At 39.6% G+C, this 14,994-nt stretch overlaps 1 protein-coding gene across 1 annotated transcript; it reads left to right on the top strand.

Annotated features, from left to right (window-relative positions):
- Positions 1-3,747: 3,747 nt before the first annotated feature.
- On the top strand, positions 3,748-5,236 carry cryaa (crystallin, alpha A). The gene is made up of 3 exons (XM_062414686.1): positions 3,748-3,945; positions 4,430-4,552; positions 5,027-5,236. Exons 1-3 carry the CDS (start codon positions 3,748-3,750, stop codon positions 5,234-5,236), a joined length of 531 nt encoding a protein of 176 aa, XP_062270670.1.
- Positions 5,237-14,994: the final 9,758 nt, after the last annotated feature.

Here is a 14,994-nt window from a genome sequence, read left to right on the forward strand (position 1 = left end):
AGATGGTATAGGAAAAAGCTTTTTATGTCTACTAATGCTGTGTACTATACTGCTAAGATGAGTTTAAGGTCAGATTTTCTAGAAAAGTTTGGCATGACATTTGTTGCCTACCTACGTGACAGTCATCATGTACTTAATTACCTCATAATAGAGAGGAAAAATCAGTGAATGAATATGAGCATTTCCATCCTGCCAGAGGTCGGCCAAAACAGCCTTTCAGAACTGCGGAAACACAGAGCACACAGGCATTGTCTCTGTCATTGATAAAAACACAGAATGCTGACTCTGCTGAACTGTGGCCAGTCTAACCGCATCTACGTCCGGTCTGCAGCAGCTAGCCGACCCCGAACCCCAACAACCTCCACCAACTGCCCCCAAAACAGCCCCAGCCCCGGCTGCCGGGCCCAGTTGCTCTTGGCCTGTGGGGCCATGGAGCTGCTAAGCCCCTGTGCTGGCTGGCCAAAGCCCTGCTGGATTAGACTAATGCAGGCGGCGGGAAGCCAGTGCTGGTGAAACAACAGTCATGCATGGGAAGTGACCCCTCCAATATCTTTACATGATAATTCACTCTTAAATACAAACTATGGCTTTAACATTACTATAAACATGGATCAACAATTCTTTGACACAGTCTCAAAATAGCAGAAGCTTCACATTGATAGTTTTTGTTCATGTAATTGTATTAGATTGTACAATGGTGCTGTATCCATTTCATGTAGGTTCCATCAGTCCTGCAGAAAGCTTCTATTACATTAGTTCAAAATTCATCAGCAGGTCACTAACTACACTGTTGGTGGTCAAAATAATGAAAACACTCAAAATCATCTATTCTGATTTCTCATTCTTATTTTCCACAAAGATGTATGCTTTAACTTCCAATGATACATTAAACATGTTTGCATTTCCTTAAACGTATAGCACCTATCAACAACTAAGAAATTCGAAGTGATTTACGAGGTCTTGAGACAAGGTGAACCCAGAACCTTTATGGAACAGCAGCTTCAGAAGCAAGCTAGTGCTGCTGGATAAAGAAGACTGACGGGACTCCCCAGAACCAGGCCTGTGAGATAAGCCCAAAGGAAATAGATACATCATGAGCCGTTGGGCAGGCAGATGCAGGAGGCTATGTGGAACAACACCTTTCTAGTGGGAGTGGGGGAAGAATCTGGATTTTGTGAAGGAGGGGGAGCAGTACCAACTGGATGTAGTTGGACTGTGGAGCAAACTCCTAGATAGGGGATAGACTCTCCTTCCCATGGTGAAATGCAGTTGGTGCCCATTTAAACCACAGGGTCAGTGTGGGGACAGGTGTATTATCTTGAACTAAGCGCTCATTTGATCCCTAGAGTGGTTCAGAATGTGTCATCTTACCAATAAAGTCAACACAAAATGTATGTTCTCAAAAGAGATTTATTCTCTCATCAAAAACATGATTTACATGTGCTTCCAAAGCATTTTTCTTAGTATATAGAAATATATTAAGTACCACAAAGCTTGTAATCTGATACAGGTACCACTCAATGCTGAACACACAGTTTTAAAAGTGCAGGCTCACATCAAAAAGTATTCATTCATTTATCAAATACATGGCTTACTCTTATCTATATGCACAACATACAAAAAATAGCCTACAAAGCTGACATTTTAACAGTGTTATTATTCTACTTATTTTAAGCTTATTACTCAATATACAGCACTGCTTAGAAATGCACAAAAATGAAGAAATTCTCACAAGCAAGAAGCTAGACCTCATGCACACTCATTCACAAATTACACAACATCAACAGGTGACCGGATAGATTCCAAATGAATCAGGTTCTTTCCATGTGAGTCCAGACAGCTCTCTGTAACTCAACAGTTTCAGTGTCCAAGAAATCCACTTAGAGCACATTATATAAACTTGGCTTTATCTAGGATTCTGAAACCAGGATCAGGTGTTTACATGCACAAACATAACCAGGATACTACAAAAAACTATCATAACAAGGATACTAGTGCAAATTGTGTTTGCTGGTTATGTTTTGCAAATGTAAACACCTTATCCTGGTTTTAGAAATGTGGATGTGGCCTGATTCTGGTTTTGAGAAACCTGGATATGCACCAATACAGGGGCGGATCTAGGAATTGACCAGATCCAAGGCTAAGCCCAGTGCAACCAGAGCCAGAGTTTTTTTGTCTATTTGTTTTTGGATGGTGCACATGAGCAGAATTTAATATTAGTGCATGGTATGATGTTTGGCTCTGTCAGAGCCTTGTAATGTATTCTGTTGTGATATTTATGGACAAAATCTGTAGAAGTGAGAAGAATGTCCAAGATGGAGGCCTCAAGTTTTGTCACATTGCTGCTTCACACTTCCACCATCAGTTGCTATTCACAGGGCTCCATCCCTATGTATCCATTTAATAAAAGGGTCAACGCCAAAGACTGTCACATAAAGCTTTTAAATTCATGTCAGCTTGTGTCTTTCCAGATTGACCTGGTGTTGTTGGCCTCATCAGATCATAACCTCTTATGCACACTGGGATGGCTTCCAGTGTGAGTGTGAGGCAGCAGGGATGAGTCAGTAGCTACCAGTCTGAGGCCATGGTATTCTGCAAGAATCCAACAGTGGATTTCTCCTCCAGGTTAAGAGTCTTGTTCACAGATGAGGGTTACATGGAATATGAGGCCAAGGTGAATTGGTGCTACTTTAATAGTAATGTGGACTCTGCATAGAACAGTTGCGACGAGGTGGGAAGGGAAAGCTCTCAGTTTACTGGTTCTAACCCTTCCCTAAGGCCATGATTTGGATAATTGCTGAAATAATTAGATTGCAGATAAAATATGTACCCTAAATGTTGTTCAAGACCCTAACAAGAGCTGTGTCACTGTTGTTGTGTGGTTAAAGTCCAGATCCATCAACACAGTTCAAATAAATTAGTGAAATAAATATAAGAGGGAAAAAAGTGCCTGCTTCCCTCCACACAGTTGTATTGGCTCCCTTAAATTGAGCCCATAAGTAAATCACTTAATCATCATTTCTATTCAAAACCATCAATGACAATTTTTCAGATGCTTCAGTTGTTTTGATTTGAGTAATCTGTATTAGTTAAATATCAGTATTACATTTGCACCCCAAACCATGTGTCCTCAACTCTGTTGTTGCTCTGTTGACCCTTGTTCTCCCCTGGACAGCATTGTCTCTAAATCTGCCCTTCGTCCAGCCACAGAAGCAGAACAATACAGCAGCATTATGTCACAGACTGACTAACTAAATAGATTGTCTGTATGTTAGATGTATTATCACACAGGTATCACGCGCTCTGTATCCATAGTTCGCTTCCTGACCTTATTGTCTCTGTCATGCCCTCCTCCTCATCCAGCAGGGTTTGTTTTGGCAGCCCTTGGTGTCTGATGTGTGGATGGCACTGAGTTGCACCAGGGTCTGAACCCGTCTGGCGGCGAATGGGTGCCCCCCCATCCTCAGGCCAGATTCTGCTGACAAGGCCCAACCCACCATGAGATAATGCCATTCCAGAGGGATCGTGGCTAAAGCCTCTCTTTCTGGCTCTCAGGTATATAAAGAGGAGGGAGTTGTGGAGTAGAGGACAAACACTCTGGAAACATTATTCACTCACTGCTTTGCATCATCAGTCTGTTCTCTCTATCTCACCTCACCTTCCTCTCCACCTGCTGGACTGCTGAGGAGGTACCTGCTAACCTGAGCCAAGCCAAGCTGTGCAAAGACTAAACTGTCTCCAGTCACTATGGATATTGCCATCCAGCACCCCTGGTTCAGACGTGCCATGGGCTCTGTCTACCCTGCCCGTCTCTTCGACCAGTTTTTTGGAGAGGGCATGTTTGACTACGACCTTTTCCCCTACACCGCCTCAACCATCAGCCCCTATTACAGACAGTCGCTGTTCCGCAACTTTTTGGATTCTTCCAACTCCGGCATGTCGGAGGTAAAAAAAGACCAGACACAGGCTACCTCATGTTAGGAAGTACATCATGACTGACTGCATTAGCACTTTGGATAAATATGTAGACAAACTTCTATATTTATTGGAGAAAAGGTTTTAACTTTTTTACTTCACTTCATTAAAAAGCAAAGGGAAGTTTAGACAGAGGGATTGTTCTTCTCTCAGGACAAACAAGAAAGTATTTTTACTGATGTTAAGAGGATGCCAAAGCTCATTGTTACTCCCCTAAAATTATTTTTTTTCTGTTTATAGCATTGTATTTTGTACTTGCCTAAGCTGATTATGTTTCTTTGTACTTTTGATCTTTTTTTGTGACAATCCTGAGTTCAGTTGCTCTGTATCTACATGACATCCAATGTGCTTGACATAATCGAAAGTGAAGATATAGCATTTTCAAAAGTTCAAGGAAAATTTATATTGACGTTATTATGATATAATGGACTCTGTGCTTGTGTGTGTCCCTCAGGTGAGGTCTGACAGGGATAAGTTTGCAGTCTTCCTGGATGTCAAGCACTTCTCTCCTGATGAGCTCTGTGTTAAGATCAATGATGAATATGTGGAGATCCAGGGCAAGCATGGAGAAAGACAGGTGAGTCTCACACACACAAAAGGATGTGTGTATTTAATAAGGCATTGGGTGAATTTACACAGCAGACAGAGAATTCATATTTTCATTCACTAACATTGATATAAATACAACTGAAATGAGGACATGTAGTCTCAGCTATAACAACTGAAGTTTGTCTAACTGAGCGTAGCTGCACCGTTACACCAAAATTATTTACATCGCAAGATGTAAATGGTGTAAATGATGACAATAAAATGTCTTGGTATTGAAAAGGTCAGATCTTTACCCACATGGACTAAATTACCTTGAACATTTTATTTTGTATTGCGAGTGGGAACAAGACGTAGAGTAAGGAAAGCTACAACAAAATCAGCAAGATTATCTTCAAGTCAAGTTTGATGGGTGTTTTGTTTCTAACTCAAATGACAGAAATTCATTCTTGGAGTGAACTGTGAATCAATACGCAATCATGACTTTAACCCTGCTGTTTTTCAGGATGACCATGGTTACATTTCTCGTGAGTTTCACCGCCGCTACCGCCTCCCCTCCAATGTAGACCAATCATCAATCACCTGCTCCCTGTCAGTTGATGGTTTGCTGACTCTGATTGGGCCAAAGGTCCCTGGGGGGAGTGAATCCAGCCGCAGCGAGCGCAACATCCCTGTCACCCGTGACGACAAGCCCAACGCTGCTGCGTCCTCCTAGAGGACTAGTGGGTGTTGAATGGGCTCTGCCCGTGTACAACATGCATCGACCAACTGGGATGGATGACTACAGAATCTGTATCCTCTTCTTCTTCCCCCTTTCCCTTAGAGGATATCTGTGTACTTGCTTCATTTTCTCCTCTGCAGATTATTCTTAGCACACTTTTATAGTATTATAGCTATCATTGTTTTGAGTTTAACAAAAAATCTCCCCATGAGGATGGTTAAGTAAGGGGTGGCTGGAGTTTTTCAAGAAAAAACTCATGTAAGGACGAGACATTCACATGACGTGACCCTTCATTCTGCTGATTGTTGTTGGTCTGTTTCAGAGTGAGCCCTCTGACAGTGCTGATGGTTGGGCTTTGGAGGTAAATGTCACACGTCTTGTCCCAGATATTCCATCAGTACAGTTTTCTGAGCCCCTGGCTGCTTCCATTCTTGTGCTGACTCTTTGAACCCTCTCCTCTCTTGTCTTGAATATATCCTGTCTAGTGTAGACCTTGTTGAATGGAAACCTGCTCATTACTGAGAAGTCCATACTAAAGAAACACATAATAAAGCTGTACAATTAACAAAAAGCAACTTCTGTGTGGATGTATTCTTTACTCTTCATAACAGGTTTCAGTTCAATCAATGTGGTTTAGTGCAACTTATCTGGGTAACTATTATAGTGTTTCTCAACCTTTTGTGGTGCATTGTGAACATGCTTCCCCTTAGGCACATAGATTTAGTTTGATTCTTTAATATTTTCATGAAATCAAACCCTGTTTTTGATACTGTTTATAGTCGGCATTTTTTCAGCAATAGCCAATAAATGTGCTTACAGTCCATAATTATATCTCTATAATGTAGTTTCACTGACAGAGTTCACCATTCCTCCTCTACATTGAGATTGACTAAGAATGAGGGATTCATTTTGCAGCATGTAACCCATCTTTACTCTTTGTAACTTGACATCACTGTTTACTGTTCACTCCCCTAGAGCCAAATCAGAGCTGAAATAAAGTTACTGCTAATGGCATCCCCAAAAAATGGGGTGGCTTTTATTGTGACGCAGTTCGTTTTTTCCAAAACTTTATTTACACAAAGGTTTGTACAAGTTAAAGTTTCAACAATAACAAGGAATGCTTGAGGTAGTGGTATCAGGAAAAAATTACAATAATTCATAAATCAAAGTCATTACATAAGGCTCTAGTTTTCACAGCTTTAGAGTTTGTGCAGTGTTTAGTGTGTCCAGATTTGATTTTAAGCAGGACATGAACACAGATAGCTTGGGTTTCTGTTTTGAAAATGTGCTGGTATGTATATGGAATTTGCTAATAAAGAAGATTGATAATAAACTTTTTTTTTGTAGGCATGCCCTTATCAAAAAGATCAAATAAAATACATTTAATTGTCACTTTTAAATGAATATTTAATTTTCTGTTTAAAAGAATGTTGAGGTCACATCAAAAGGTTTGACTAAAGGAACAATCCCAAAAAAGATGACTTAATGTTTCATCTGTATTGTGACAAAAGGAACAGAGAGGGTCAACATTTAACTGTGTAATTTTTTCAGAGACACCTCTCGCACCTTATATGAAACAAAACATTTCCTGGGTAATAACAATGCTTTTTCCCAGTCTATGTCAAAGTACAAGTTATTCCAAACAAATACAGAAGCAGGTTTACTAATTATATCCCTCTGGATTAGTTCCCTTATACATTTATTATTAGTTTTAATACTCAAAAAAGGATCTGAATTCCCAATGTATAAGTCTGTTTGAGAAGTTTGAAGAGTAATAATTGGTGATAGTCTGGTTGTAGAAGAAAAGTTTTAATACCTGATGGAATAGCATCAAAGACAATGGCAAATTCTCTAGGGAGCACAGGAATTTTATACTCTGATAAGAATTCATTTTAAGTAAACAATTGACCCTCCTTGTTAAACAACTGATAAACAAGTAGTATGCCATTATCAACCCATTTCTTTAAAAATAATAATTTACGTTTGAAACATATATCCTGGTTATTCCATATAAAGTATTTGTGAGGAGAAAAATTATGCTTGTATACCAAGGACCAGCTTAAGAGTAACTGTCTATGAAAGTTGGAGAGTTTTACAGGAAGTTTTTCTACCTTGTAATTACACCTTAATAAGAAATTAAAACCTCCTAAGCCTCAAAAATATATGTTGAGATATAGTTCCATAATGAATTTGGATTAATAAGTACCTTTTGATCCATTTAATTTTAAAGGTGGAGTGTAGGGTATGAAAATCTAAAACATTGAATCCACTATTACTAAGCTTGTTATACATAACATATTTTTGAATGAGACAAGATTTCTTTTTCCAGATAAAATCAAACAAGGTCTTGTCTATTTTTGTAGACATATCATTTGAGACCTCAAGAGCTGAGCTCGCATAAACAAGTCTAGCTAAGCCCTCTGCTTTAGAAAGCAGGACTTGACCAGTTATAGTTAAGTATCTTTGAATCCATAAATTAAATCTCTGCTGTAGTGAAGTAATTAGTGGATTCAAGTTTTCATTCATTCTTATAACTTGGTCATTAACAATGTTAACAGCAATGTATTTAACTTTAGATTTTACAGGAATTCCTGAGATTTCTCGGTCATTGCAGGCCTTGATAGGAAGCAACTCACATTTAGAAAAATTAAGCTTGAGCCCAGACGCTGCTGAAAATGTAATCTAATTTTATAGCAGTATCAATTTGAGATCTATGTTGTAGAAACAGAGTTTTATCATCCGCTAGCTGACTCAGAGAGATGACCTTGCATGCTATTGAGAAACCTTTTAAACTACTGTTTTTAATATAGTTGGCTAAGATTTGCATAGGAATTAAAAATAAGTAAGTGGAGACGGATCCCCCTGTCCATTCCAAATCTTTTGGTAGTTCCATGAGGTAATTTAATTGAACTTTTCCCAAAGGCATATAAGGTGCATATTGATTTCTTAAAGTGATCTCCAAAACCAAATAAATCAAGAGCTTTAAACATAAACTGATGTTATATAGAGTCAAAGGCTTTACAAAAATCTAGAAAAAGAATAAAGCTGTTATCTAATACTAAATCTGAATAGTCTAATATATCAAGGATGAATCTTATATTATAATTGATATATCTGCCTGACATGAAGCCGTTTTGTGATTCATCAATGATGTCATTCAGGACTTTATTTTATTAGCTAAACACATTGCAATAATTGTATAATCATTGTTTAGCAATGAGATGGGACACCAATTATCCAGCATTAAGATATCTTTCTGGGGCTTTGGGATTAACGTAATTAAACCTTGGGATAGTGAGGGTGGAAGTGCTTTATTATTAGTACTTTCAATAGAAACATTAAGCAAAAAGGAGGCAAGCTCTGCTGAGAACAGTTTATAAAAGGTAAAGGATAAAATGTATTCAGCCATCAAGCAGTTTTCTTTTTTTTCTTATCTTTCCTAATATTTGCACCTGTTTCCATCAAAAGTTTTCTTAACTCAGATTTAAAAAGCTCCCAGTATTTTCCATAAGTCCCTTCACTTTCTGCCATGTTCAGGTACTCAGTTATCTTGTTTTTAATAACTTCATTTAGAGACTCATTACGTAAGAGTGAACTGTTGAGCTTCCAATAAGCAGGAGTCCTCCTATTTACCTTATCTGATGACATATTTCAAATCAAAAGGATGGCTTTATGGTCTGTTAGAGGTGTTGGAATCATTTCAGCTTTACAGAGTGAGTATGGTAAAGATTCCGATATTAACCAAAAATCTATTCTTGACTGTAAAGAGCATGAATTGTTTTTCCAGGTGAATTCTTTTGTGTTTGGATTGCTGATTCTCCATATATCAATAAGGCCTGTCCCATTCATAAAATCAATCATAATGGAGTTTTCTTTATGTCTATGAAGCCATCTATCAATATTATAATTTACAGTAATGTTGAAACCCCCACCCAATATCATTTTCATATCAGGTAAGGCCTTATTTACCTTAGCATTGTTATAGCCATAAATGTTACCAAGTAGAAAAAAATGTTTTTTGTAAGAGAAAACCATAAAAATGTAGTCAGCTTGACTGAAGATGATCCTTCCATTAAATGTGTGTTTAAGAGTTAATGTTCCTGCAGAGCGTTGATTTCCATGCGACATCCATAGGTCCTCTCCCCACTGCGATTTCCAAAAATGATTATCTTCATCAATAGAATTAGTTGAATGAGGAAATAATGCCTTTCGTTTAGTAATATCTCTCAAACCTCGAGTATTAATACAAAATAACTTTAAAGAAGAAATCTTTCAACAGAGCAACGAAAACTATAACCTAAAAGTTGGTTATGCACAGCAAATAGAACTTATCCTCCTAGTAGAATCCAGGTGCAGACATCAGAACAGTCAGTGTTGTCAGGATCCCTGTGTTTTTTCCTTTTGTTCCCTCTTTTTCCTCCCCTTTTGTGGGAGTGTTTTTTGTTTTGTTTCCTGGACCCCAGTGGAGGTTGGCCTCGAGCTGGGCGGAGTCGGAGTTCTCCTCAGCATCTGCACACCTGCCTTCTATCAGCAATCAAGCCACCACTCACAGTATTTAAGGATCGGACTCCATTCCTCGCCAGATCGTCAGTTTACCTATGTGGTATTGTGGAAGGATATTGGTATCCTTCTACTTCTAGAAGTTTTTTGCTGTTTCCTTCCATTTGCTTACCCGTTTCTCTGTGTGCAGAATCCCGGGCTTCAGCCACCATCCTGTCTCACACCTGGATCCCTGAACTGTGCTCCGCCCTAGTTCTCCAGCACATCTCCCCCTGCTCTCAGTGGCCTCCACGGACCCCCCTGAAATTCAGCTCTGAACCTCTACTGGACAATATCCAATTCATCTACCTGGCTTCCTCCGCTCCGGATTCCCTCTGCATCTGACCTCTGTGCCCAGAAATAAACCTGGGTTGGGAAGAACTATCTGAGTCAGTGTCCTGCATTTGTCGGGTCTAAATTCAAGGCATTATGACAAGTGTATCTCCTTGTTATCCACAAATGCTCTCTCTCCAACGAAGAAGGTGATCTCAATCAATCAATCAAGGGAGGTGTAGTATATGTGTGTAAATGTCCATGGATGCGTGTGTGTACATGAGCCCGGAGAGTTGCTTCGTCTAGCTTCACAATCAGTGCCTCAGTTCATAGGATGTCATCGTGATAACGCAGCAAGTTGCCATGGAGACGTCCCTGGTCGTGTCCCAGGCCGAGTCAACAATCAACAGGTGTCCGTGAAGAAGGGAGGGAGGGAGAAGAATACAGGGCATCTCACTGCAGCGATCTCATGGGGGAGTTGTTTCAGCAGCGGCCTTGGCCAAGGCTGATGCTGCGGAGGGCCGGAATGCAGATTAGATTATGATTGTTTGGGTTAAGGCGAGTAGTCGCATTTCAATAGACACGACTTACTCTGGTGTCCACTCTGGTCTTCAAATTGATCGATTCGCCCGTGCAAAGCCGTAAGCTTCTCCAAGATAATTCCCATATTGCGATTTATGACCGCAGTCTGAGCACCAACAGCTCTGTCCATGTTTTCCATGTTGCAGCTCAAAATCACAGTCTGAGTGCTGACAGCTTTGCCCACTCCATCAATCATGTCGGGCAGCATCATGGGGTTTTGCACTGCTGTCACCGACCCCCGAATTTTACGATACACCAGGGCAATGCCTAATCCAATCAGCAGATAGCCGGTTATCATGGTTCCGAATATGTATAGATCCTCGATGTCCTCAACGGAAAGAATCGCCAGGCACACGACCCTCCACTTCTCCCACGAGTCCATCGTGTAGCCAGCGGCGAACGTTCCGTCAGGGCAGACAAGTTCCCCCGAACCCGAGCTTCTCGTCGAGAAGATTCTGTCAATTGCGTTGAGAGACCAGCTGACCAATTCCATAATTTCAGATTTAGAGAGCAAAGCGGAGAGAGGCTCCAAAGTATATAACAAGACAGGACGAGACGTGAGAAGCAAAGCAGGGAAGATCTTTTTTTCATGACGGGCTTGCTGTATTATAGGCCACACTCTGCTACGTTTTTCACGATCCTCCTTGAAGCTTCAGGTATTCTGAGTGTTTAGACATCTTCCAAACCATGTCACGAAAACGTCTCAGAACTGAAGGGTGACATTGCATGCTTGTTCTTTGGCTGGGCGTTTTCTGCCAAGCCTGTGAACTGAATCGATTACTGCCAGAAACTTCTCTTTATAGCTCAGAGCTATGTTTTGACAGATATCGATCACCTTCAATCTCACCGCCTCCCCTCTTCTTCAGGCAGATCGCGTAAGCGCAAATTCTACCTTCTCTTGTAGCGCGCTAACTCCAAAACTGTACTCTCAAGACTGAATCTTTTCTTTGGCTTTGTTGCATGTCAGTAGAGAGAAAGTTGATAGAAGATTCCAACTTCCAATTGAAGAGCCTTGCTGCTCGATAGCTAGCTTAAGTGTAGCTACGATGTTGTCTGTCGTTTCTTGTTCCATTTTTCCTTTTTGTCGAGGAGGGCGTTTTCGTAGGAGTAACAGGTGGATGACCTTCACTGTTGCGTTTTGAGGAGCTGTTTAACATAACTGCAGATAGACAGAATAGGTGTCTGATGCTAATTCTTTTCATAAATGGGAGGAAAGTTCCATAAAAGCGTTTACCTCCATTTTTCGTCTTTTTTCTTTTTCTTTATTTTTTCAAGGAAGTCATGGAACAGTGAGGGACAGCCGCTGTTAGGTGAAGAGGTGCAGGTGACAGGCTGCACATTTCCAACCCCTCAACAATGTTACCTATCAAATAAATAAAACTGATCGTGGTTCCACCTATTATTGACTGACCTCTCTATTAACAGTGTGAGTTTGTTTGGCTGCTCCGAAAACAGATAAACCAGTAGCTCATCTGTTGTATTTGTGACAAAAAAGCTGCTCAAGGTTTATAGTTAATAGACTCTCCTCTAATAACATAATCCATTTTGCTCAAGAACACAACATGCCCAGCATTGCACTCTCCCTGGATGCCGAAAAGGCCTTTGATAGGCTTGAATGGCCCTATCTTTTTAAGGTTCTAGATAAATTCGGTTTTGGCAATCATTTTATTGATTTAATTAAATCTCTGTATAGGTCCCCACAGGCTAAAATTTCAGTTAATGGGATTAGTTCGGATTGCTTCCCTATTTTTAGGGGCAATAGGCAGGGTAGCCCCCTCAGCCCAGCTCTCTTCACAATTGCCATAGAACCACTGGCTGAGGCCATCAGAGCTGACCCCGGGATAAGTGGCTTCAAAATTGGTCCCCATATTCATAAATTATCCCTTTTTGCGGATGATATCATTCTTTTTTTGACTAAAGTGGAAAACTCCCTTTCACAATTACTAAATATTTTAGAAGTTTACAGTTCATTTTCTGGTTACAAAATCAATCTCGATAAAAGTGAAGTTTTACCTCTGTCAAATCTTTGTTACAATTCGATTCAACACAAATTCCCCTTTAAAGAGTCACCAAAAGGGTTTAAATACCTGGGTATAATCATTGATAAGGATCTACAGAATTTATATAGACTGAACCTATTGAATTTGTTAAAAAAAAGTGGAGGATGACTTAAACAATTGGATGAATCTGCCCCTTACATTACTAGGCCGCATCAGCGTCGTAAAAATGAACGTCTTACCTACATTTTTATATATATTTCAATCCCTCCCAATTCACATCCCCTCTGTTTTTTTCTCTTCGTTGGAAAAATTAACGAGACGATTTATCTGGAGAAATAAATCTCCAAGGGTCTCCCTAAACCACCTCACCCTTGACTATGCAAGAGGAGGCTTGAAACTTCCTAATTTTAGGTTGTACTACATGGCAGCACAATCAATATTTCTGGCTCAGCTTTTTGATGACAACAGCCCACCCTCCTGGTTAGACATTGAGATGTTTGAAATGAATGAGCCCATTCCGTCTTATATTGTATATAAATGGGATGAAAAGTCAATTAAAAGAACGACTCGCAACCCTTTCATCGTTCATTCTGTCCAAACTTGGTTTAAAATACATAAGATGTTGGGGCGAAATGGTTTTCTATCTCTTAAATCTTCCCTATGGGGAAACAGACTGATCCCCATTCTACACCAAAATAAGCACTTTGAATTGTGGCCTCAAAAGGGCATTGTTCGTTTGGAGCATCTCTTTGCAAAAGGAACCTTTATGTCTTTTGATCAGCTGAGACAGAAATATCTACTACCTCATAAGGACTTTTTTAAGTACTTACAAATAAGAGACTTTGTAAGAGTCAACTTAAAGAACCAATGGGAAACTCTCCAGCTATCCCCTATTGAATTAATTTTTCATCAGAGCCAACCTATGGTGAAAACAATTTCTAAGGCTTATGCAGTCCTGTTATCCGCCTTGTCAACTCCCAAATCAGAAAGATCCAGATTAAAATGGGAGAAGGATTTGGGCATAGAGATTGATCCCAGTCTATGGAGTGACCTGTGTGAAAACGGTGTCACTTGCACTTTAAATTCAAGATATAGATTAATTCAGTTCAACTTTTTACACCAGACATACCTAACTCCCTCCAAGCTGCACGGGTTCAACCCCAGCATCTCACCCCTCTGTTTCAGGTGTGGCTCAGCGGAGGGTACTTTTCTCCACTCCACTTGGCAATGCAGCAAACTACAGGACTTTTGGCAGGGTGTGTGTGATTTCTTATCCAAAATACTTGGAGTCACTTTCCCACCTTTCAGAATCTAATCTTACACACAAACACTCTATTAAACTGACAGAGACTCTATTGGCAATAGCTAAGAAATGTGTTGCATTGAAGTGGAAGTCTCACCACCCATTGCCTCTTGGACTGTGGTTCTCAGAAATCATCAATTGTATACCTTTGGAGAAGATATCATACTCACTAGGGAACAGAATACATACTTTCCATAAAATATGGCAGCCTGTTATCACCAACTTAGAAAATCTCCTTTTTTTTATATGTTATACTGGAAAAACCTTAAATAAAATATTCTTTAAAAAAAAGCTGCTCAAGAAGAGTTTACTACTCCTGAATTCTTGGACCTGTACTATGAAATTCCACTTATCATGAAAACAGTAACCAAAGGTGTTACCAAATGAACCAGGAATTACATTTTAAGGATTATAACTAAGGTGTCTCCTATCACTGTTATGCAGATATTACTCAATTAAATACTGTAAATCACAAACATGTCTATTATACGATTGCTTAAATCAATCAAAAATGTGATAATTTTTTAAAGCTTACTGCTGATTTAACAGACGTCCTTATTTCTGGCCCAGCCAGCTCTAAGGTGAAGTAAAACTTTGATTTCTATTCCGCATCTACTTAATACTTGCTCAGAAAGTTTTTTCTAGCTGAGGAACTTTGCTAAACCAACTGTATCTTTGCTGAGATGAGGATGATCATTCACATTCTTATTTTTCAGTTTCATTCTACCTACCTTTGAAGTTGGGGCTCTTAAATTAAGAGTCTCCTCATTATTTCCTATGAAATAGAATGATAGTGCTCTGAAAGTGTGAAAACGTCATCTTTAATTTTGTTGTACAAACTTTTTTGTATTAAATTCACACTAAGTGGGTAACAACCAAGACACAACGACATGAGCAAATGTGCTCCACATTGAACAGTGCAAGTAAAACTGTTAAAAAAGTTCAGAAATACCAGTGATGCTCTTCCTACATTGATGAAAACTTTCATCTCAACAGTTTATTTTCTGTTACCTTTGCACATGAAATGACAAACAACATGTACCAATAACAGCACA

Source organism: Scomber scombrus, chromosome 24 (genome assembly GCF_963691925.1).
Source record: "Scomber scombrus chromosome 24, fScoSco1.1, whole genome shotgun sequence".
In the NCBI taxonomy this organism is placed as follows: Eukaryota; Metazoa; Chordata; class Actinopteri; order Scombriformes; family Scombridae; genus Scomber; species Scomber scombrus.

Excerpts from the sequence above, each read along its gene's own strand:
- cryaa (XM_062414686.1), top strand. The coding sequence starts at position 3,748 with ATGGATATTGCCATCCAGCACCCCTGGTTCAGACGTGCCATGGGCTCT. Across the intron at positions 3,946-4,429 it reads CCAACTCCGGCATGTCGGAG|GTGAGGTCTGACAGGGATAA; the intron begins GTAAAAAAAGAC and ends TGTGTCCCTCAG. Across the intron at positions 4,553-5,026 it reads GCAAGCATGGAGAAAGACAG|GATGACCATGGTTACATTTC; the intron begins GTGAGTCTCACA and ends GCTGTTTTTCAG.